At 31.3% G+C, this 25,157-nt stretch overlaps 3 protein-coding genes and 1 non-coding gene across 5 annotated transcripts; all 4 read left to right on the top strand.

The window, feature by feature from the left end:
• Nucleotides 1–3,462: 3,462 nt before the first annotated feature.
• LOC107898361 (protein TIC 20-IV, chloroplastic) lies at nucleotides 3,463–5,720 on the top strand. The gene is made up of 3 exons (XM_016823867.2): nucleotides 3,463–3,622; nucleotides 4,050–4,180; nucleotides 4,263–5,720. Exons 1-3 carry the CDS (start codon nucleotides 3,555–3,557, stop codon nucleotides 4,922–4,924), a joined length of 861 nt encoding a protein of 286 aa, XP_016679356.1. The 5' UTR covers nucleotides 3,463–3,554; the 3' UTR covers nucleotides 4,925–5,720.
• Nucleotides 5,721–8,485: 2,765 nt separating this feature from the next.
• LOC107898937 (protein TIC 20-IV, chloroplastic) lies at nucleotides 8,486–10,381 on the top strand. The gene is made up of 3 exons (XM_016824508.2): nucleotides 8,486–8,813; nucleotides 9,215–9,345; nucleotides 9,428–10,381. Exons 1-3 carry the CDS (start codon nucleotides 8,746–8,748, stop codon nucleotides 10,024–10,026), a joined length of 798 nt encoding a protein of 265 aa, XP_016679997.1. The 5' UTR covers nucleotides 8,486–8,745; the 3' UTR covers nucleotides 10,027–10,381.
• Nucleotides 10,382–11,139: 758 nt separating this feature from the next.
• Nucleotides 11,140–15,397, top strand: LOC107898096 (probable galacturonosyltransferase 10). 2 transcript variants are annotated; one of them, XM_016823642.2, is made up of 2 exons: nucleotides 11,140–11,683; nucleotides 13,617–15,397. In XM_016823642.2, the coding sequence occupies exons 1-2, from the start codon at nucleotides 11,534–11,536 to the stop codon at nucleotides 15,066–15,068; spliced, it is 1,602 nt and encodes a 533-aa protein (XP_016679131.2). In that variant the 5' UTR covers nucleotides 11,140–11,533; the 3' UTR covers nucleotides 15,069–15,397. The 2 variants fall into 2 exon arrangements, with proteins under 2 accessions (XP_016679131.2, XP_040946780.1); XM_041090846.1 differs by lacking the exon at nucleotides 11,140–11,683 and adding an exon at nucleotides 11,720–13,234.
• Nucleotides 15,398–18,048: 2,651 nt separating this feature from the next.
• TRNAD-GUC (transfer RNA aspartic acid (anticodon GUC)) lies at nucleotides 18,049–18,120 on the top strand. Its single transcript has one exon. It is a non-coding gene; the product is annotated as a tRNA-Asp (tRNA).
• Nucleotides 18,121–25,157: the final 7,037 nt, after the last annotated feature.

Genomic DNA, 25,157 nt, shown 5'->3' with positions numbered 1-25,157 from the left:
ATTTCTCATATATCTGAACCTTGCACCTACCAAGAGGCAATTAAGCATGATTGTTAAAAAGCTGCAATGCAACAGGAAATTCAAGCTTTAGAAGCAAACTCCACTTGGGAGGTTGTTCCACTCCCGCTAGGAAAACGTTCCATTGGCTGCAAATGAGTTTTTCGCATCAAGTACCATTCAGATGGCTCTATTGAACGTTATAAGGCCAGGTTAGTAGCTAAAGGCTATATTCAAAAAGAAGGTATTGACTTTCAGGACACTTTTTCACCGGTTGTCAAACAGGTTATAGTCAAAGTTATTGTTGCCCTTGCTGCTCTATTTGACTAGCCTCTCATTCAAATGGATGTTTACAATGCCTTTCTTCAAGGTAACCTTCATGAAGAAGTTTACATACACTTACTTCAGGGTTTTGGCACTCCAGGGGGCACTCATGTATGTAGACTGCTCAAATCTCTTTATGGGTTAAAACAGGCTTCAAGACAATGGAATTTGAAACTCAATAAGGCTCCCATCAACAATGGTTATGTTCAAAGTAAGCATGATTACTCTATGTTCATCAAATCGTTTGGCAACAAGATTGTAATCATGCTCATCTATGTTGATGATCTCTTGATCACTGGGAATGATAAATCCTTAATTGAAGACTTGCAGGCAACTCTTCATCAGAATTTTAAAATGAAGAACTTGGGTACTCTCAAGTACTTTCTTGGCATTGAGATTGTAAGATCAAAAGAAGGCATCATCATGAATCAGAGAAAATATGCCCTTGAACTCATTGATGATCTTAGTTTGACAAATGCAAAACCTGCAAATACACCCTTGGAGCAGAATTTAAAGATGACAAGTTTGGAGTATGATACAGCACTAGACATACACGATGCAGATGAAGAATTAGAAGATGCAAGTGTATACCAAAGATTAATAGGGAGACTCTTATATCTCACCAACAGTAGACCAAATATTGCCTTTGGAGTACAGCACCTTAGTCAGTTTATGCAAAAGCCAAAAAAGAACCATTATGAAGTTGCTTTGCGTATTGTGAGATACATTAAGAAAAATCCTGGTCAATGTATTTTTCTTTCAGCTGAATGTATGACTGATATTCAAGCATATTGTGACTCTGATTGGGCTTCGTGCAACATGACTAGAAAACCAGTCACAAGATATTGCATTAAGCTAGGAAATTCCTTGGTTTCCTGGAAATCCAAGAAACAGAATACAGTGTCCAAATCATCTGCAGAAGCAGAATACAGAAGCATGGCCACTACAGTAGCAGAATTGATTTGGTTGAAAGGTTTATTAACTGAGTTGGGAGTTCAAATTTCAAGTCCTATGTTGTTACACTGTGATAATCAAGCTGCCATTCAAATTGCTTCAAATCCAGTCTTTCATAAAAGAACAAAGCACATAGAAATCGATTGTCACTTTGTTCGAGAGAAAATTCAAAAGGAGGAGGTGGAAACGAAGCACATTTCAACAAATGAGCAAATGTCAGATTTACTCACTAAAGAATTAAGCATTCCTCAGCACAAATATTTAGTGTCCAACTTGGGAATGAAAGATATTTTTCATCCTCCAACTTGAGGGGGCGTGTTGAGAGTATAATACTGTTATATTGGTATTTGTGTACAGTGAGTTAGAAGTTAGTTAATAACGTGTAATTAACAATAGGGTTTGTTACACTATTTTGTATATATTTACTTCTCTTTTACTTGAGTGAATTAACAGTTATTCATTTCAACTTCATCTTTTTAACATATCCCTAAGACAACAATTAATGAAGTATGCGACCAATATCCACTAAGAAAAGTTAGAGCTTGTCCCACTGTGATTCTATACTCTTGAAAGACAGTACAAAAAAAAAGATGAAGAAGAAAATGGAAACATGCATCTTTTAGATGTAAAGGCAACATAAAGCCCTCTTTAGTATCACTCAGCCTTTTTCACCCTCGACAATATCGAAATCAAAAGTAAAGTTCGACAACTTGATCCCCCAAACAGCAAGATACTGAACCATCTCTTTCTTTTTTGTTGTACACCGATATACGTTGCCCTCTATAGGTACATAAGCCTCACGACTCTTCTTTCGGCCACCACCTTCACTCTCAACCCCAGACCCATGACCTCAACTACAATAACCACCACCCTTGCCACCCCACCCCAACCCATCCTAACCCTAGCCATAGTAAGTAAACAAATTCAAAGCAAAAAAAGAGCAGTCGAACGACTTACCTATAAACCGATGATTTTTTTCCACCAAAAGGTTGTGAAATCTCTAAGTTAGAGTATACTGAAACCGAAAAATAAGAAAAATGGGAAACCGAGATAAAGGAGGTAGTCAAAAAATAAAATAATAAGAAGATGAAGAATGGAAACAAAATTTTAGCGAGATAATCTAGGGTTTGTGCAAAATTCTTTTTTTAAAGGAAATAAAATTATTCAAATTTATTTCCTTAAAATTAATTCCCCAATAACCTTATTATTTATGTACCTCGCTGTCATGCAACAAACCTTACTGAATAAGTTTTCAGTTAAAATGTGCATATAAAAGCCCCCAGCTACACGATTTACGCAAGTCTGACTCAGAAGGGTCACTTTATAACTCTTCTTCGACAAAGTGGGGGACAAATTGTTATAAAATATTTCACAACTCAAAATCCAACCCATTCTTATGACCATGGAGCCCGACCCACCTCATGAGGTGGAATGCTTATGACCTTCCTCGCGAGGTGGAAGGAGATCACGTGTGAGCACACCACACACACCACTTATATCTTACGAGGTGATCGGCTCACCACCTCGACAAGTAAGTACAAGGGAGATCACGTGTGAACACTCTACACACCATCGATATCTCGTGAGGTGGTCCATGTGCAAGTTGATCCTATCATGCCTCACCACCTCACAGGGTGGAGGTGGAATGCGAAGGACGTGCGAGTAGTGCTAGTTCTCTATGGTGATACCTTCCCACTAAATAGACATGTCAAAGGGTACGTGTCAAGCCTAAAAGGGAAACGTGTCGTATGCATGACACCTAATTATTCCCTAACATATCATATAAAAGACCATACATTATAAATAAAGACCATGCATTATAAATACCAAAGAATTGTTGTCAAGAAGTAGAGACCGAAAAATAACCTCATCAATCCTTGAAAATATTGATATTTAAATTTAACTGATAAATTGAAAAACAGACTGACGGCAAACTTATATAAAAGGAAAGATAAAAAGGAAACTTAATTTACATTTCTTTCGCCACAAACAAGGGTAAAAGAACAAAAGAAACATGTGTTTTTTTTTTCTTTCTAAAAAGTAATCAAATTGGGCCTTAGGTCTTAGTTTCTTCATTGTTCTATGAAACTCGGTAACAGATACAGATTCAAGAACAACCTAGAAAATGGTCGTCTTTCTCTCTCTCGGCATCAACGACAGGGCCCTGAAACTTGGGCAACTACAAGGCCCTAACTATAAATATCATAAGTTCCGTACGTGCAAAGTAACATTCCCTTTTTCTCTTTGCATTAAGTCGCTCTACCTAGATACTCTAAAAAATGGCTCCTCCAACAGCTACTGTCACTGCCCCAAGCTACCCCAAACTCGCCACTGTCGCCGTTCTTCGGTAAACTCTTTTTCATTTTCATTCAAATTTAATTTACTGGGTCTTTTTTTAATCAATGGGCTGTTATTCTGTAAAACTTCTGATTTTTAAGTTGATAAAATATTTTGGTGATTTTTAGACAAGATGATATATATGTTTGGTTTGGGTTTAGCCTTTTTAGGGTTTTCGTCCATCTTGAGTTATGCCTTTTGTTTCTTTTTGGCTCTTTTTATCTCTTCCTTTTTGTGATTTAGGTATTTGAATGAATATATTTCTTAGTTAAATGTGAGACTTTTAGTTTGCTATATTCTTGTGTGCTCTTGCTAATGGGAATTGACCGCTAAATTTATTGGAAAACCCTTTGTTTATTTAATTGGTCAGGACATTCATACATGCTTGTTTCTTGTATGCTTCTGATCCTGCTTGATAACATGTTTGTACTCACCAGGTCTAAAGTTTTTATTTTAAACCGACACAAACCGAGATATAAGTCCTCGGTTGTTACATTAAGCTCAAGTTTGCGGGCCAATCCTATGTTGTCAAGCAACAGTGGTTCACAGGGTTTCTTGTCTTCTACAGGTACTCTAATTTGTATTCCCTTAGAATATATGATTTATACTCTAAATTATGTATGCTTTGATAGTTCATAATCCGTTCGCAGGCGCACGGTGTAAGGCACTTTCGGCCTTATCATCACCATTTTTAGGCGAAGATGACGATGACTTGTGGCGTACAACGAATGTTTTACCTCTACGGTCGAGATCTCTCTCTTTACCAAGAGCATATAAGGATGACGTATTCAAATTTCGCTACCCTGTAATAACCGAGAAGCCTGAATGGTGGTTGAGGACTTTAGCCTGTGTTCCATATCTATTAGCTTTGCAGATTTCCGATGCCGGTTATTTTCTTCATCCCTTCCTAGAACATTACGAAATGTTCGAAAACTTGATTTATTTCGTCCCGGGAGCCATAAAGAGATTACCTCCATGGTTCTCAATGATATATTGCTACTTTGGATATATTGGAATTGTGAAGAACAAAGATTGGCCTCATTACATTAGGTTCCATCTCATGATGGGCATGTTACTGGAAACCGCTTTGCAGTTAATATGGTATACGAGCAACTTTCTCCCGCTCATACACTATAATGGCTGTTTCGGGATGCACTATTGGGCCGGCATCGGATTCGGCTATATCCTCGTGTTGTTTGAATGTGTTAGGTGTGCTCTTGGTGGCAGGTATGCCCACATCCCTTTTATTAGTGATGCTGCATATATACATACTGTGTTCAATGTAGGAGGTTTCCAGCAGGGATTTAAATAGCGGTCCGTTACCGAAATAGCGGCCGTTATATAGCGGTAACGGCACCGTCCGAAACCGTTACTGCCGAAACCCGCTATACCCGCAATACACAATAAGTAATGTAAAATTCACGACCGCGATACCCGCAGTGACCGCAATAGCGTCCGTTATGTCCGCGACCGCGACAAACGCGACGCGACCGAAAACGCGACCGCGACCGCAATTTAAATCCCTGGTTTCCACAGACCATTCTAGGGGCTCTTTAATGGGGTTGGTTTTCAAAGGACAAAAGCAATTGCTTAAGGTTTATTTGAGGAGTTGTACAGTTCTTAAGAGTATTTTACTTACTTTTTAAGTTTTTTTATATATGACTTTTAAAAAACACTTTAAAAATACTACAAAACTTATCATTTATTTTGAAATTAATTAATTCATTTCATTAGAAAAATAACTATTGTTTTATTTTTAGAGATATATTTCTATTAAATTAGAATATGTGACATTTTAAATTTTAAATTATGATTTATAATTTAAATTAATATCATATCATTTAATTAAGTTTATGTTATAAAATTATTATTTTACTCATTTTTCTTACTTACATATACTTTTACAAAAATTAAAATGCATAATAATAAATTTAATCCTTAATATTTATATTTTTTTATCAATTTAATTATTTTTTTAGCTGCATCAACTAAAAGTGTTCATAGGTTGGGTTGGGTTTAAGTATGATATTAATACATTTTATACTTGTCTACATTCAGCTTAAGTCAAAATATGGAGTTACAATTTTGTGCAAGCCCATTTTAGGTCTCACTCATATTATTTTTAAAAATTTAAAATATGTTTTTATTATTTTTTAATTTAATATTATTTATTTATTAAAATTTTATATGTAGTCATCTTAACGTATTTTATAATGTTTATATTCTAGTAGTGTTATAAATTATATAATATAAAACATTACAAACTCAAAAAAAAAAAAATCAAGCCCAACCTATATTTTAAATGGGCTTAATTTTTTTTCAAGCTCACTTTTCGAGCCTAATATATTTGCTTAAATCTTCTCACTTTTCGACTCATGAATAAGTCTATTTTCAATCTTTTTAAAAGAGTGAAATTTGACCATTAATATTTTAAAAAGGTCGAATTACTATTTTTATAACAAAAATACTAATTAAAGCATTCAATATGGTAATCTATGTGTATTTCATTCTACTGTCTTTGAGCTGATTATGGATTTTTTTAAAATTTAGAATATTTTTATAAAATTTAATTTATTTATTAATATGACATAAGACAAAAAATGTTATATTTTTTGAACTATTATATAGTACTATGTTTGTATAAAGTACATATAAATTATCACACATGTTACCTTGCAACACTACTAAAAAATAATATTTTAAGTTAACATTTTCATTTAAATTTAAATTATTTTGATTTTTTTTAAAAATTAATGATCAAAATTTAATTAAAAAAATCACCAGTTTAAATATATATTTTACAACACTTAAATTTTTAAGTGGTGAAAAGTTGATTAATCATCTCTCACTCTAATTTTCATTTTTTTTTTTAAATTTTACATTTTAGTTGCGATGCTAAAATCAAATATGGCACCTTCAATGATTGTGGGTTACATATCCATGTGTAGGTTACCTTTTCTGAATTATGATAAAATGTATGGTAAATGTTAAGTATTATGGAAGTTTTTGTATTAAGAAATGGATTGTAATTTATTTTTTACTTAAAAAGTGAACAAATTATTTATTGTATGTTAAATTAAAAAGTAAATTGGTCATTTAATTAAAAATTTTATTCATTCACACCATTAAAAATTAACGTGGTTGATGAATTTTTTTTATCTAATATATAATAAAGTTTATTTTTATGATATAAAAAATATTTTGCATTTAAAATAGTGAAAATAATTTTTAAATTTTTGAAAAATTATTGTTTTTTAGAAATTTTTATGGAAATGACGTTGAAATTTTGACAAAAAATATTGAAAAGTCAAAAAATTTATTTTTATCAAAATAAGTCTAAAAAGTTAAAACAAAAATTAACATGAAAAAATTGAGAATCGAACCGAGCTGAATTGAATTATGATGGACAATTTAAAAATCTTAAAAAACTAATTTAACCAAACCGATATCACCCTTAATTAATTGATACGAGTCTCAAAGTCCAATTTCAGGCTTATAAATATAATGAGTTTACACTACCTCAAGACTCAATAACAAGGTCAGAAGTCTAGAAAATCAAAACAATATTCGATCAAGTACAATATGTGAGGATAAATCTTTTTAAGGGAAGGGGGAATGATACATGCACAGAATGTGTGAAATTTATTAAAGTCAATTTAACAAAGCTGACAATTTTCAAGCTAAAAAGATTAATCAACTTGCGACGGATTTTTGGATGAGATCCAGACATTTATGAGTTTAGATGTCTGCATAACATTTGAAAAGTTATCTCTTAGCTTTGAAGTGCATTTTGAATCACTCGATTTCAAGTTCGGGAGCTTAAGTTATGATTATTTTAGTAAAGATTGCGCATGCAAAATTTCTAGATGAGACTATTACAAAAATTACGAGTTTTAAGCTTTTTAATAAGTTTAAATCATATTGAATTCGAATTTAGGCTTAATTTTTTTATATACTAGTCCAATATTATATTTGCCTATATAAATGCATATTCATTATATAGAATCAATTCATTCATTTTTGTTAATAAAATTCTCTTTGAGTTTTCGTTTTAGCCCTTTTCATTATACAAAATTAATTCATTCATTTTTCACTTTGAGTTAATAAAATTCTCTTTTGAGTTTTCTTTTGAAAGAGTTTTAACAATCTTTTCAGATTATGGGATCATTTTCAAACATTTTCTTGCCAAGTTTCATTTTTTAGAGGATAAATTAGAGCTTTCGAAGGGAGTTGTGAATTCTTTTTGTTTCGAAGACTCTTTAGGACTTGTACATGTCACATTCATATATTTTTTTATCTATCTTCTTTATTTTCTTACTATTTTCTTCTTGTTTAATTATTCGATTATTTGATTTATTTAATTATCTATTTTAGTTGCTTCCTTTATTTTGTAAATTCTTGGTTTTGACTTGAATTTATTAACGTTTCAGGTTGTGTCAAAATCTATTTATTTTTTGATCATATAGAGCCTTATGTCAAATCTGCGACTTGGACAAATTTACGATCCTATTCTGCACTATCCGTATCACTATTTCAATCAAAGTATGTTTAAATTGGCATGATGATTTTTTTGGCCCTGCAACTTTACAAAAAAAAAATTATTTTAGTCATTTATTTATTTTTTTGTCTCTTTTAGTCATTAAACTTACGTTTTTTTGTCAAACAATCCTAAAATAGATAGAAAAGTTAATGTTTGTTAATTTTGTTGATGTGACACATACACATAGATTATCAAGTGATAGCATGCCAACATTTAATTAATTTTTTAAAAATTAATTAAATATTGACATGTGATTTGTTTTTTATAAAAAGAGAACGTGCATTCACTATCAAATTAAAAAACCATACTTTATAAAAACGCAAGAATTATTGTCCGGAAGGAGAGAGCGAAAAAGAACTTCACCAATCCCTAAAAATATTGATGAGATGTATTTAAAAACAGACTCACGTAAAAAGGAAAGTCAATAACAGATGCATATTCTAGAACAAACAGAAACCGGTCATCTTTTTCTCACTCAGCAGCAACGACAGGGCTCTGAAACTTGGGCAACTACAAGGCCCTAACTATAAATATCACAAGTTTCTTGCGTGCAAAGTAACTTCTCTTTTTTTTCTTTGCATCAAGTCCAAAAAATGGCTCCTCCAACAGCTACTCTCTCTGCCCCAAGCTACCCCAAACTCGCCCCTGTCCCCGCTCTTTGGTAAACTCTTTTTCATCTTCATTCAAATTTAATTTACTGGGTCTTTTTTCAATCAATGGGCTGTGATTCTGTGAAGTTTCTGAATTTTAAGTTGATTAAAAATTTTGGTGATTTTTAGACAAGACGGAGTGTATGTTTTTTTTAGGGTTTTCGTCCATCTTAGGTTATGCCTTTTGTTTCTTCTTGGCTCTTTTTATCTCTTCATTATTGTGATTTAGGCATTTGAATGAATATGTTCCATAGTTAAATGTGAAACTTTTAGTTTGCTATATTCTTGTTAATGGGAATTGACTGCTAAATTTGTTGGAAATCCTTTGGTTATTTAATTGCTCAGGACATTCCTACATGCTTGTTTCTTGTATGCTTCTGGTCCTGCTTGATAACATGTTTGTACTCACCAGGTCTAAAGATCCTATTTTAAAACGACACAACCCGAGAAATAAGTCCTCGGTTGTTGCATTAAGCCCAAGTTTGCAGGCCACTCCTCTGTTGTCAAGCAACAGTGGTTCACAGGGTTTCTTGTCTTCTACAGGTACTCTAATTTGTATTGCCTTAGAATGTAAGACTTATACTCTAAATTATGTATATTTTGATAGTTCATAATCCGTTCGCAGGCGCACGGTGTAAAACGAATGTTTTACCTATACGGTCGAGATCTCTCTCTTTACCAAGAGCATATAAGGATGACATATCCAAGTTTTGCTACCCTGTAATAACCGAGAAGCCTGAATGGTGGCTGAGGACTTTAGCCTGTGTTCCATATCTAATAGCTTTGCAGATTTCCGGTACCGGATATTTTCTTCATCCCTTCCTAGAACATTACGAAATGTTCGAAAACTTGATTTATTTCGTCCCGGGAGCCATAAACAGATTACCTCCATGGTTCTCAAGGATATATTGCTACTTTGGATATGCTGGAATTGTGAAGAACAAAGCTTTGTCTCGCTACATTAGGATCCATCTCATGATGGGCATGTTACTGGAAACCGCTTTCAAGTTAATATGGTATACGGGCACCTTTCTCCCGCTCACACACTTTAACGGCCATTTCATGATGCACTTTTGGGCCGGCTTTGGAATCGGCTACATCTTCGTGTTGTTGGAATGTGTTAGGTGTGCTCTTGGTGGCAAGTGTGCTCACATCCCTGTTATTAGTAATGCTGCATATATACATACTCGGTTCAATGTAGGAGGTTTACAGAGACCATTCTAGGAGATCTTTAATGGGGTTGGTTTTCACAGGACAAAAGCAATTGCTTAGGGCCTATTTGAGGAGTTGTAGAGTTTTTAAGAAGATTAAAATATAGGGGGTTTGATTCTATACTATTATTTCCATTTTTTTTGTTAAAATGTTGTATCAAAAGAAATTTTTGGAGACGAATCCAAAAGTAGAAGGATAATGCATTTCAGCGAATTCGAACTTACGTTCGAATCCTCTTGTATTAGTAATATTGTCCACGCCAATCGAGTTAAGACTCAATCAGTGGAGAGAAACTTTTAATATTGTTTTTAAATTAGCTTGTATTTTACTTATTCTCCTGATAATTGAATAATAATTATCCATATAGGTGATAATAAACTGTTGATAAACATGAGAGAATAGCTGATATGCATATCATCATTGAATGATTGCAAAGCATTATTGAGGGATGGGCCCTGGCTTGTTCCCTAATTCAACATTGCCTGACCACTAGTTTTATTTCATTTGGATTTTGGAAGCCACCCATGTCCTTTATGTTTTTGAATGACACCTCTTTTTAAGTTTTTTTTTATTTCATCATCCTATGAACATAGACAACAAAACAATTATCCTAATTATCAATTTCTTTTCTTCTCTCGGCCAACTTCATCTCTTCCACGGGAAGATATATATAGCTAATGAACTTTCATTTTAAATGTCATTATGAAGACGATAAAGAGAACAAAACAATTATTCTAACTATTGACTTCTTCTCTTCTCTCGGTCAAGTTCATCTCTTTCACTGAAAGACATATAACCTATGAACATTCCTTTAAATATCTTTATGAAGATAATAAAAAGCACAAGACAATTATCCTATTTATCAATTTTCTCTTCTCTTTTGACCAAATACCTCTTATGATTTTCAACGCACCGAAAGAACCATTTCTCATTATAGATAAATTTTTTATGATTATTAAAAGCGATAATAACAACTTATCACTATTCATTTAAAAAAAAACATATAACCATATATATTTTTAAACTTTTATTTATATTTTTTGTTAAAAAAATCCATAGTTTCTTAATTAATAACCATAGAAATAATCATCCTTTTTTATGCATTTAGTGCAAGTCTATCAATTTGAGTGAAATATAAACACTCTTAAGAAATGTATGTAAAACAATCAAATAATCAGATCGTGAGCAATAATACCCAAATTTAGCAACGGCATTCACTTTATTACACGACACAACACAAAAAAACAGTCTTTTAACATCAACAACACCACCACCAATTGCTAAATACGATCCCATCCTTCACTGCCCAACAACAACAAAAAGGAAACTCTTCGCTTCACTTAAATCCACGTAAAAGGAAAAACCCACAGCTCTTTCCCTTTCATTTCCTATTTTGATTTGTTATGTTCTTTTAGTTAATACGATCCCTTAACCTTAGTTAGATCTAAAGTTAATTTGTAGGGGAACTAGTGTTAATTGTCCCAGGAGAACCATACGGGAGCTGTGGAGGTTTTGAAAGATGAGGCGGAGAGGACTAGATTTTAGGAGACCAGTGAGGAAGAGGTTTCCCAATGTGGTGTGGTGGACAGTGTGCGGAATTTTGGTTTTGGTTCTCATCGTGGTTTTGAGCAGAGAGGGTCAGATTGAATCAAAACCCACTATTTCTAGGGTAAATCTACCCTTTCTTTTTTCTTTCTTTCCTTTTTTTTTCACTAGTTACCAAGATCGAAAATTTCTCATCTGTTTTTTTGTTGTTGTAATTTCTGGACATATTTGAACATGTTTCTACTTTGGGTTATGGCTAAATTAATTGATTGAGGTGAATTTAGGAAATGAATTTGCTTGATCTGTTTTTTTTGTTTGCTCTAAGATCTGGGGTATGTCTCAACTTTCAGAGATTTATATACTAACTGTTTGATTTATAGTTCTAACTGTTTTGTTGGGACATTTTTTGTCTGAAAGAGTTGTGTTATTAGTTTGTTCTTTGTTTGGGATTTTGTTTAGCTAAAATGTCGTTTTCTTTGATATCTAAAATGGTTTTGATTATGCTGCTGTTAGTTCTAGCCAAAAAGGAAAAAAAGAAAAAAAAGGGGTTTGTTTGGCATGCCAATTGTCATTTATTTGCTATAACAGATCATTTTGAACTGTTTTAAGACAAACTTTAGGAAGTACAAACCTGAACCGAAGAGAGTTTGCTGCAACTTTGGTCCCTCTGTAAGGACCGAGTAATCGAGCCTGTAAGGAAGTTGGAAGACAACTTCAGACTCAAAAGAAGTTGATATGTATTGTAGGGTTGATCTTATGATGTGGTGATATATGCTTATTTGTTCTAGGAAATATGCCTTGAGCAGTGAATGAGTGTTTTAAACAAAGGGAGTCATATAATGGTCAGGTATCATTTTCTTTTCAACAATAGCTTGGAGATTTTGATCACCTCATCTCTGTGGTGATGTATGGCTTGTTTCATACATGTTAATCATATGCAGTAAATCATTTCTATAGCAGCTAAGTCAGCATATTAAGATCATACTTCTGTAGCAAAAAAGTATTACTCTTTAGCCCCAGTGAACATTAATGGCTTTATGTATCTTTTGAAGCCATAGGATAGTAAGAGGAGTTTAAGAACTGTACATCATTACTTTTAGGGGAATGATTGATCTTTAATTAGAGAAAGAGAAAAGTTGGATAACCAAAAGCAATGCTGTGCTTTCTGTCATGGTACTATTTGCTTTGTGGTATAGGCCATCAGGATATAGAAGTAAAGAGGAAATGCTCACGAGCCTCGGAATGTATTTACTTTCAAGAAGTATGGTTTTTTATGAAAGTAGAACTCTGGAATCCATGTTGATTTAAAGCAACAATTTAAAGGTAGTTTTGATCCCTTAGAAAAGTAAGTTGTTACCGCTTATCATGCAATGACAATGTTTTTGAGGATAGGCCATTCGAGATGAGATAGTTTAATGCTGGATATGCCAAGTTGCATAATGATGCTAAATTTTTTTATATATAATAATATTTATGCTCTTACCAAATCCCTTCCAAGTGATGGTCCTATAAACCATGTTTCATTTATCTGCTATCGTTAAACTCAATTTCAGCTGATAAATTCTGAATCATAGATGGATTGTACCATAAGCACCTAGTTTCCAACGTGCTCTTGCACTTTTGTCTACTGTTGTAAACCGATGTTTCAAGGGATCTCAGCTTTGCATTGCATTTGGTAATTCCTTTGATTTTTTAGTGGAAAACATCAAAATCATTTGTTTGTTCTCTCTCTTCTTCTTGTTGTCGCCACCTAGTAATATAAGCTCTACTTGTTTAATGGTATCTGTTCTTTTCTTTTCTGCACATGTTGTGTTGATACTTAAAACTTACCAGAAGAAATTAAGAAAATGGTTTTTAAACCACGGAATGGTTGGAGTACTTTGTCTAACATTCTGAACGGACATTTATTGTCTCAAATCATAGGACTAGATAAGATTGTTAGGATGCTTCTGTTCTCTAGTGGCACTACTACTTCCATTCATAGTCTGGCTTATTATGAGTAAAACTTTTATCTATGTTAAATTCTCAAATTATGTGTTTGTGTTGCATATTTGCAGAAACCTTATCGGCGTGACAGAATTATGGAAGGTGTAACCGTCACTGATGAAATGTTGAGCTCCAACTCTGTCACCAGACAACTTACTGATCAAATTTCTCTTGCAAAGGCTTTTGTTGTGATAGCAAAAGAAAGCAACAATCTCCAATTTGCTTGGGAGCTAAGTGCTCAAATCCGTAACTCACAGGCTCTTCTGTCAAATGCTGCAACTAGGCGAACTCCATTGACAGTTGGAGAATCAGAGACCGCAATTCGTGATATGGCACTTTTGCTCTACCAAGCTCAGCAGCTCCATTATGACAGTGCTACAATGCTCATGAGATTGAGAGCTAAAATCCAAACGCTTGAAGAACAGATGAGTTCAGCGAATGAGAAAAGTTCAAAGTATGGACAAATAGCTGCCGAAGAAGTCCCCAAAAGTCTATATTGTCTCGGTGTTAGGTTGACAACTGAATGGCTTGGAAACCCTAATTTACAGAAGAAACACAGGGAAAGAAAGCAAATGGATGCGAAACTTAAAGACAACAGTATGTATCATTTCTGTATCTTCTCTGATAACATCCTTGCAAGTTCCGTCGTGGTTAACTCGACAGCTTTAAATTCCAAAAATCCAGATAAGATTGTCTTTCATCTTGTAACTGATGAAATAAACTATGCTGCGATGAAGGCCTGGTTCACTGTGAACAGTTTTCGGGGAGTGACTGTTGAGGTTCAGAAGTTTGAGGACTTCAAGTGGTTGAATGCTTCTTATGTTCCGGTTCTTAAGCAGTTGCAAGATTCCGAGACTCAGAGTTACTATTTTTCTGGCCATAATGATGATGGCCGGACCCCAATCAAGTTCAGAAATCCCAAGTACCTGTCGATGCTTAATCATTTGAGGTTTTATATCCCTGAAGTTTATCCTGCACTAAAGAAGGTGGTATTTCTCGATGATGACATCGTGGTTCAGAAGGATCTGTCTGGTCTATTCTCCATTGATTTGAATGGAAATGTTAATGGAGCGGTTGAGACATGCATGGAGACATTTCACCGATATCACAAGTACCTAAATTACTCTCACCCTCTTATAAGAGCACATTTTGACCCTGATGCATGTGGGTGGGCATTTGGGATGAATGTTTTCGATTTAGTCGAGTGGAGGAAGAGGAATGTGACTGGCATCTATCACTATTGGCAAGAACGGAATGTGGACCGGACATTGTGGAAACTTGGGACACTGCCACCTGGACTGCTGACATTCTATGGATTAACAGAGGCATTGGATCCCTCATGGCATGTACTGGGGCTAGGCTATACAAATGTCGATCCCCAGTTAATAGAGAAAGGAGCTGTTCTACACTTCAATGGAAATTCAAAGCCGTGGTTGAAAATCGGGATAGAGAAATACAAGCCACTGTGGGAGAAATACGTCGATTACTCTCACCCTCTCTTGCAACAATGCAATTTTCATTGATACAACCGCCAACGGGAATCTGTAGTCTTTCCACACCGTATTAGAAGCTTGAAGGTTAAGTAATGCTTGTATAATTTTAAAGAGGTCAAGCATGGCTGCTGCTGCTGGTTGTAACATGGTATTTATAATTCATCCCAACTTTAGTAGTTTGTTTTTAGTGTAGACTCTTCATTCATATAAAAAATTATTTAAACAATTTTGATATACTATCATTTAGGTCAAGCTGTAAACTTATACGGTCGTAATCCGCATTAAATCAACCTTTCTTTTCCATTTGTGAGACCTCTGATCTAATGCATCCATTGCAATGTTGATATCAGTTTGATCTATAGGATGGCTTTTGTTTGTTATTATCATTATTACTTGGGAGGAATGGATTCTTTTGGTTAAGATTTATTTTCTTCAGTTTTTTTCATGAATAAAATTTTAAGGTTCATGAACAAAGATTGTTTAATTCATTTATGTTTATGAACAAGCTTGTTTATGTTCATTTTGAGATTTGCTTATTTTATTATTATTTATTAATATTTTTTTATTGTTTGTGTGCTTATATTATTTATATTTATATTTGAAAATTAAGATATATGTTTATTTATTGTTTTTTGCTTCTTTTTCATAAATATTATTCGGGAACATGTTCATTTAATTTAAATCAATACACACAAATATACGTAAATTTGAAATTATTAACAAACATAAATCGAATATGAACAAATTTAAAATAAGCAAACAAATATAAATAGAGATCCATTTACTCGAAAACTGCTGGTCGGAGCCTTATTTAAACTGATCTTCTGTTAAGAATAAAATTTTGCAGTACTAACATTAAAGATATAGTGGTAAGTATTCCCGCCTGTCACGTGGGTGAGATCAAACTTTTTATCATTCAACTCGATAGTTAATGCTTCATTTTGATTTTGCATAATGACATTTTTTTACCCTACAATTTTATAAAATTTAAAAAAAAAGAGATCATTTTAACCCTTTATTTAATTTTTCGTCTTAGCCCTTAAACTTGTAATTTTTATCAAATCACCTCAAAATGGATAGAAAAGTTAACTTTGATGACATGTCAATATTTAATAAATTTTTTGAAATTTTAAAAATACTAAAAGGTATTTTTCTTATATTTTTAATAATTTTTTTAAAATTTTTAAAATTTTTTAAATTTTTTAAATTTTTTAATTTAAAAAAATTAATTAAATGTTGATGTATCATTCATGTGACAATCTACTTGTATGTCATTAGTAAAGTTAAAAAACATTAATTTTTTCATCTAATTTTTAGGTGATTTGATAAAAAAAACACAAATTTAAGAATTAAAAAAAAAGTAAAAAATTTAAAAAAAAATATCAAAATAACTTTTTTATAAAATTGAAAGGCTAAATAGTTCATTATAATAACTTTTGATTGTAAGAACGTACAAACAAGATTCCACTTTTTAATTTCCTAGCGAATTCAATTATTTATTTTATTTATTTTTTGAATAATCTCATTATGCAATATTTAGTCTCTTCACAAGATTTATTTATTTTTTGATTGTAAGAACATACAAACAAGATTCCACTTTTTAATTTCCCAGCCAATTCAATTATTTATTTTTTAATTACTTATAGTCTCCTCACAACCTGTAAATAGGAGTAATATGCAGTTCATCGCATTCAAATTCACGTCCTCCTGTATTGACATCAACACCCATACCAATCGAATTAAAACTCAATCGACTATCTAATTTATTTAATATAATATGAGTACACAAATTATCTGCATAAAGTAGTATGAGAGTAGTAATCGACTTACGTTTAGAATTTTAGTTAACACCAACTTCCCTTGTATAATTTCTATTTTACCCTTTTATATATAATTAGATTATATGACACCAAAGAAAATTTTTACATAAAAATAAATTTATAAAAAAAGTTATTGAAAATTAAATCATAAGTGAAATGGCAAAGTGCTCGTGTATAAATTATTATTATGCTGGAATTTACCTTTAGATATTTGTTTTATTTTTGTAAGTACTGATTTTTAATTTTTTTTATTTAAAAATTTCATATAAAATAATAAAAAAGATAAAAATGTCATTTTAATGATTTTATTACTTTCTTAAAAGATGATTCTTAAGGTTGATTTATTAAATGAAGTGAACATGAACAAAAATTATTTACCTTATTTATGTTTATAAATAAATTTATTTTAGAATGTGGTTAATAAATTATTTAAAGCTCATTTAAGATTTGTTTAATGTTTGATTATTATATATTAATAAATAAGAAATTATTTGATATATTACCAATGAAGTTTTTAAACCCTATAATCAGAGTTAAGAGGTTGACAAATATCTTATAAGGGTATAATAAAATGTTAAAAAAATAAATACATAAAACAAGGAGACACTTGTCAAAATTTTAAGGCTGCCTGTGAAATAAAATAAAAAAAAGAGTATATTGTCAGTATACCAAATATTAACCCTAAATTTATTTGTGTTTTTTTGTTTGTCTATGATTTATAAACATTATCCGTAAACACATTCATTTAATTTAAATCAACTAACACAAATATACATAATTTTAAATAAATAAACACAAACACAATTTTAAAATTATTAAGCACCATAAACCCCGATAGATACCCTAAACCTATAGACTCATTCAAACTCAATTCATCTTCCACCCTAATAAATTCAGAAGTTACTTATATGTGTCCATTGTCAAATGCATGACATTAATCAATCTGCAATAAAATCAACATTTTCCTGCTGTCCCAACTATTCTCCGATTTAAACTTTTTACATTCTAAATTAATTTATTTCAAAATTTGGACGGCCAAGTTTTTGTAGTATGGTGGTGTGTATCCCCGCCTGTCACGCGGGTGACCGGGTTCGATCCCGGGCAACGGCGATCTAAACTTTGATTTATATTTTCTGACAATCTAAATTAATTTATAACAAATAATATAATTTCGAAATTATGACATCGAAGTCGTTGTAGTATAGTGGTGAGTATTCCCGCCTGTCACGCGGGCGACCCGGGTTCGATCCCCGGCAACGGCGTTTTCGTATTTTTCCTTTCCTTTTTGCCTCTCCATCCTATGCACTTTCCTCCGTTTTATCTACAGCAAAAACACCTCCTTTTTTCAATGAATCATTTTTTACCTAATCCAAAATAAACAAAGAAACAAGAGAATCTTTGTATACCACCACCACCAAAAATAAGCAGTACAGGGCAGAAAGCATATGAAGACATGATAGTAAATTCTTTCAAAGAGATGAAAAATGTTGCCATGGGTATTTTTAGTCATATTAACCTTCGACTAAATTTAAAATAGAACTAGATTAAACTCTGAGAAGAAGACAAAGCTCTTCTAGCATTGTTTCTTTTTTATTCATAAGACTCCAACTCAATACCTTATTTAAGATATATTGAATTCCTTATTATTTGACTCAAGAGATAAGAATTTATTTTTATTTTTAAAAACTTAAAAAATAATATTCTACCTTTTTATTTCCTTCGCCATCCAATTGGTTTAATATAATATGAACACGCAAATTATCTTTTTTAATACAACATAAGGCAAGTGTTGGCTCGTCATCACACTCGTAAGTGATAATAGTCTCATGTTCAAGTTTCTAATTAATCTCAAATTCCCTTGTATAATCTTTATTTTACCTTTTTAATATATATATATATATATATATATATATATGTATGTAAATGATGCCACGCTTATAATGTGGATGAAAGAAAAAACTTAAATTAAAAATATATTTATAAAAAATATATTTAATAGGTGAATTATAGGTGGAGAGACAAAAAGTTTATTTATAAATTATCATGTTCAATTTTGTATAATTATACAAATAAAATTTTGATTGTGGTTCAAATGTATATATAAAATTTTAATCTGGATTCAATTGTATACATTTAAATAAATAAATACATCGGTTTATTTTTATATTAGATAAATATAATTATTTGTATGTATAATATGTAAACTTCCAAAAGTCGGTTCTCACGTAAAGATATGAGAAAATTGGTTGGGTTCCCCTTGGGGCAACAATGCAACACCGACTTAGAAGAAAATTCAAACCACTGCTTTGCACAGGGAGACAAGTTGAAGTTATGGTGGAGCGCCTTGCAACTATCATCAACCGAAACACTCAAAAGAGTACTGCTCACTTCTTTTCGCCGCTATACCCCCGTAAATACCTCACAAGGAGAAATTTTTAGTGGGAATAGAGGAATATTGGGAGCTCCACCAACCATGCGATTTGACCCTTGGAAGAAAAAATCTACAGAAGAATGCTTATAGCATAACGATATAGGCCATGCTACTATTGATTGCCTTTGCTTAAAGGACGCCATCAAGGAAGCCGTGGGGAAGGGATAACTTGAAGAATTTGTAGAAAGGACACCATACTCCCAACAGAGAAAGGCATGAAGAAGAGGACCTCAGTAGGCATTCTAAAAGTTTTAAAATTTTGGTGTAGAAAGGGCCCATAGATGTGCATAAACACATCTTTTTCCTATGGAGAGGATCTCCAAATGTTAGAAAATGAGAATCTTCGTCGGGAAGATATGGCCCCAAGGGAAACCAGCTAGTAGGACCGTATCATAAACTTCATAGAACTTTTGATCCACTAGCGAGATTGTATGTGCAACAATCGAAGGAATTATCATTCTCCATTCCTTAAAATTATAGTCCTCAAATATATATACATGTACATCACTCAAAGTAATTATTCTTGAATCTTTTAGTTTGATTCGGAAGGAATTATTCTCGAAACTTTTAGTTTGATTCGGAAAAACCTAAAAGCTCTGCATTTTTCATGCACTTGTCATGAAACTAAACCTGTTTATGGGTCGAACTATTTGCTTAGACTTGAAGGCTAACTCGAAATTTGAGAGGGTTTGGGCAAAAATGTTAAGCTTATTTAAAATATGATCCAGGCTCGATCCATTTTTTTTAAGTTTGTAACATTTTGTATTATGTTATTTTTATATATTATGTAATTTTTAAGACATAAAAAGTAAATCTATAGTAATATATAATACTACTACAATGCAAATATTTAAAAAAATAGATAAAAGGAAAAAATGTTAAGATAATTATATATAAAATTTTAATAAATTAAAATATATTAAATTAAAATAATATAAATATATGTTTTAATTTTTTTTAAATAATATGGGTAGGCCTAAAATAGACTTGGGTTTAGCATTTGCAAATATGAGAGTATTTGAACAAAATTTTAAGTTCATATTTTGGCCAATATTTTTAGGCATAAAATATCCTTTTTTTTTTAATTTATCATTTGAAAATAAAATTTAATTGAATTCGTTTGAGAAACATTTAAACCGAAACCAAATTGAACACAATAAAAATTCAAACTAAATACCATAGTTTTAATCGATTTTTGATTTTTTTTATTTGATCCTAATTTTAGATGATACTTCTAATTAAGATTCTTTTCCAACCCTTAAATTAGAAAAAGACCGTACTTAAACGTGTTTGAACCCATGTTTTTTTAATTGTTACAATAACAACAGTACCAACTGAATCAATTATGAGACACTAAAATCTTTTATTATTTAAGAAAATGAAGAAAAGAAATTCTGATCTTAGAATACCATTCCACCGAGCTTGACAAAGATATGATGGTATGTTCAAACTGATTTTTGATGAAAGAGAAGATTATCCTTTTAGAAAAAAAAAAGTTAACATTCAAATTAGGCTTAGGAATTTCTGTGAAGTTAAACAGAATTTTCTTTGAAGATGAACGCTTTGCTTTAGAAAGAGCAAAAAAGAAGAGCTATAGAATAAAATCATTAAGCATATAACATACGGCAGTCCAGGCCTAGTTCATAGCTGACCATATCTTTAAACACGCTTCAAACTAATATCTAAATAGTTAAAAGAAGGGTAAACTACCAAAGTAGTTATTTTTGTTTGTCTCATGTTATATTTTATTTATTTATGTTTGAAATGTTACGTTTTAGTCACTTATGTTATCGTGTTATAACATTTTAGTCACTGAACCATTAATTGTCATCAACGGTGTAACGGTAAGCTAACGTGGCATGTTAAATCACCATATCAAACGGAAATTTTAAGTTACATTCTAAAATTGGTCTCTATATTTTTTCATTTTGAACAATTTTTTTTACGTTCTTTTAACTTTTGTTTTTAATTTTTCATTCTCTTCTGCTTCTCCTTTTGTTTTCTTTCCTTCTTTATTTCTTTTAACATAGTTTTTCTATGATTTCCATTTGTTAAAACTAGTATACAAGCTTACCTCACTCGAAAAAAATTAAATTGTTCAAAAAAAATAAAAGTACAGGGACTAGTTTTAACAAATGGAAAATATAGAAAAACTACACATTAAAAGAAATGGAGAAGGGAGGAAAATAGATAGAGAATCAGAAGAGAATGGAAAATAAAGAAGAAGTGAAAGTTAAAAGAACATAAAAGAAAAAAATTTAAATTGCTCAAAATGAAACAATATAGGGACCGATTGTATAAATTAACCTAAAATTTTTATTTGAAATGATGATTTAACGTACCGCGTCAACTTAACATTGTACCGCTAACAACAATTAATAATTCAGTGACTAAAATGTTACACCGCAATAATATAAGTAATTAAAATGTAAAGAAAAATAACTATTTTAATCATTTACCCTTAAAAAATGTAAGTAGAATTTTCTTGTAATTAAGTTTGAATTTTAAAATAATAATTATTAGGAGAATTTTATTTATATAATTAATTTTAAATCATAAAACGAACAAATTATATATAATAAAAAAAACCCATGGTAGCCTCGAATATTATCCATATCTTACATTTCCTACTTTGTCTGAGATTAGTACAACAGTGACTATTACTCGGAGTTAGGTGAGTAAAAATATATTAATATATAGAGAAAGTATCAACCTCATTTAATAAAAATATTATATTCAATCCAAACGTATATTAGTGATCAATAGTTTAATCCTCATTTTAAGTATGGAATAGTTCTAAAATTCGTGATTAATATTTACCTTTTAATGGGCATGTAAAATACAAAACATTAATTGTTGAGCTCGTTCGGTTAAAAAAAATCTACTCAAATCCGTGATCTCCAATAATAATATTTGTTTAAAAGAAATTGGAAGAGTACGAACCGAAAGGCCTCGAGGATTCTATGTGGTCCGGAAAGCAAAAGCCACTTTAGCTCTTTCTTTAGGTTTGATTCCGCATAAATTCTAAGGTCTCTTAGGATGCTTCATTAGAAGGCACACCACAATCCTTCTTAACATTATATATATACACTAGAATTTCCCCATCCATCATTAACAACAACCCAAACCCAAAACAAAAACAATCTTTGTTTCCTCACCTTTGTTACTTTCCTTTGATAAAAACAACCCTTTCAATGGACACCACTCAAAAGAATAAAGGGTTCTTCAAAAGCAAGCTGCTACCCAAGTCTTTCTCTCGACCCGTCGCCAAGCATGGTAGCGGAGGAAGCCGAAAGGTTTCGCCGTCGATGAACACCGCCCAGAACATGGCAAACTATTCGTCCACGCTGATTCCAATGGTAACGTCCAAGCAACCAACTGGTTACCAACAACACAAGGCGGTGCCTTACTTTAGGTCGCCTAGCTTTTACGACCACAACGGCTACGCAAATGAAACTTGGGGTCTTGGAGACGAAAACGTGGATTCCATGGCTTCCACCTTTATTTCCAATGTCAAAGAACGTTTTAAGATTGATGGAGAACCGAGTCTTTGCCATGGCTGAGTTTCAACCTGTACTAATTGTTCTTTCAGTAATTATATAATCTAGTAATCTACTAGTTTTTAGCTACTGATTGATTATATATTATATATGTAAAACAAGGATTTATACTTCTAGTGATGTGTAATCATTTGGGTTTTCATCCATCCTGAAGTATATTTCTTCTACATGTGTAGTTTATGAGTACTTATTATTACTATATGTAAAATACACCGCAATCTGTGAAACTATGGTTTCACGTCATCCTTATTTCTTTTAATGAGAGAATGACAAATTAAATTTTTATTCTCAACTTTTTGTATTTTTAGTTGGATTTAAATTTTTTTAGGAGAAAAAAACTGAAAATCAGGAGGAAAAATTTAATTTGTCATCCTTCTATTGAAAAGAGATAAAAATGACAGAGATCACAATTTCATACAATTCCTTCTCGATTTTATATCCTGAATTATTACCGATCAACATGTTAAAATTTAGCTAATTTATTTATTAATTTATATGATACATATTACATACGCTGTAAGTATGAGGTAATGTTTTGGATGTCAACTTCGAATATATTCTGTGGTGAAACACCTAAAGTAACCCATATTATGGAGGACCAAATGAGAAATGTGAAAACCTATGGATTCATTTATACTTGAAGATTCATGTTTGTGGAAAAAAATGATAACAAATAAAAATTAATAAAAGTTATCAAAATTATTAAATTTTAATAAATAAAATATAAGAAATATTTAATTTTATTAAAATTAGAAAAAGATTATAAAAATCATAAAAAATTATAAAAATTGTAAATTTTATAAAAATGATAAAAAATTATAAAATATATAAAAAAATAGAAAAATATATATACAATTTTATAAAGTTGTAAGAAAATGATAAAAAAATGTAAAGAAATATAAAATTCGTAAAAGAATTATAAAAATTATCATACCAAAAGAAACATTTTGTATTTTTTCTATAATTTTTATTGTTTTTTTTATTATTTTTTGCCACTATCACATTGTGGTGCGACATGTGATGACTTTAACTGAAAAAAAGGGAGATTGTTAACTTTAACGGTCAACGGTTAAAGTTAATGGTTAAAGGGCATTTTTTATGGATTTTATAATTTTTTTATGATTTTTATAAAATTTTACAATTTTTATATTTTTTACAATTTTTATATTTTTTTCTAATTTTTAGTAAATTTTAAATATTTTTTTATTAAAGTTTAATAATTTTTATAATTTTTATTGATTTTTATTTTTTATAATTTTTTGTCACATCTGACATAATGATTGTGACACAAGGTGGCTTTAACTGAAAAGAAATTAAGGGCAGTTAACTTTAACGGTTAACTGTTAAAGTTTACAGTCAAAGGGCCTTTTTGATGCATTTTAGCAATTGAATGAAAAAAAAAACAATGGTTTAATTACTTTTTTTGAAAAAATTGAGTCTTTTTCATGTATTTTGACAGTTTAAGTACCCAATCAAGTGCAAAAAAAAAAAAGCAGGGACATTGCTTTTCTTGAAAAATTTTGAGAGCCTTTTTTATACATTGTGAAAGTTCAAATATCTAATTTACTGTAAAAAAATGCAAGAACTTAATTGGGTTTTCTAAAAAAGATTGAGGATTTTTTACACCCTTAAACCTAAAAAAATTAACATTAGCACAAAATAAATAAAAAATATAAAAAATACAGATGAAAAAAAATTAACTTAGACGGTGATTTAATTTGTAGAGTTAAAAATTTAGGGTTTAAAATTTATAGATATAAGTTTTTAGTGCTCGGAGAAAGTACCATCCTCATTAAGGGTGTAAACATTAGAAAACCAATCATGATTATATGCTCCACTGCTTGACGCTACCAAGGATGGAGATTGAGGGTTTAAAGAAATGGGTTATGGCGTATTTGTTTAGAGGTGGTACTGATCCACCTTGTCATCTATGTATTCAACACCTTGTGCTTATATTAGCTTTTTCTCGATGTGCCACTCATCTTCATGCTAATATTTGTTGATTGGACCAATTGGTGTGTTGGATAGGATGAATGAAATTAGAGAAACAAGTTAAGTGGGAAGTCGTATTTATATTTATAACTGAGAGTAAAAATGTAGTATGGATCATCTTGATGCATTTCGACACTTGGTATAAATTTCTGTGAAAGTTTGCATCTAATTTGATTAAATGAAGTTGAATCATCAATAATTTTAAAAGTCAAAATAAACATAAACGATATGGAATGCTTTAGAGTTTAGGGGAATGGATTTTTATTTTTTACATGTAATATTATGCTACCAACTAAACAAGTTTTTGTCTAAATGT

The sequence above is a fragment of the Gossypium hirsutum genome, chromosome D04 (assembly GCF_007990345.1).
Source record: "Gossypium hirsutum isolate 1008001.06 chromosome D04, Gossypium_hirsutum_v2.1, whole genome shotgun sequence".
In the NCBI taxonomy this organism is placed as follows: Eukaryota; Viridiplantae; Streptophyta; class Magnoliopsida; order Malvales; family Malvaceae; genus Gossypium; species Gossypium hirsutum.
The sequence above is the reverse complement of the archived record's forward strand: the minus strand, read 5'-3'. Positions and strand labels throughout refer to the sequence as shown.

Coding starts and splice junctions, on each gene's coding strand:
- LOC107898096 (XM_016823642.2), top strand. CDS start 11,534: ATGAGGCGGAGAGGACTAGATTTTAGGAGACCAGTGAGGAAGAGGTTT. Junction 11,684..13,616: donor CAAAACCCACTATTTCTAGG/GTAAATCTACCC, acceptor GCATATTTGCAG/AAACCTTATCGGCGTGACAG.
- LOC107898361 (XM_016823867.2), top strand. CDS start 3,555: ATGGCTCCTCCAACAGCTACTGTCACTGCCCCAAGCTACCCCAAACTC. Junction 3,623..4,049: donor GCCACTGTCGCCGTTCTTCG/GTAAACTCTTTT, acceptor TGTACTCACCAG/GTCTAAAGTTTTTATTTTAA. Junction 4,181..4,262: donor GGGTTTCTTGTCTTCTACAG/GTACTCTAATTT, acceptor ATCCGTTCGCAG/GCGCACGGTGTAAGGCACTT.
- LOC107898937 (XM_016824508.2), top strand. CDS start 8,746: ATGGCTCCTCCAACAGCTACTCTCTCTGCCCCAAGCTACCCCAAACTC. Junction 8,814..9,214: donor GCCCCTGTCCCCGCTCTTTG/GTAAACTCTTTT, acceptor TGTACTCACCAG/GTCTAAAGATCCTATTTTAA. Junction 9,346..9,427: donor GGGTTTCTTGTCTTCTACAG/GTACTCTAATTT, acceptor ATCCGTTCGCAG/GCGCACGGTGTAAAACGAAT.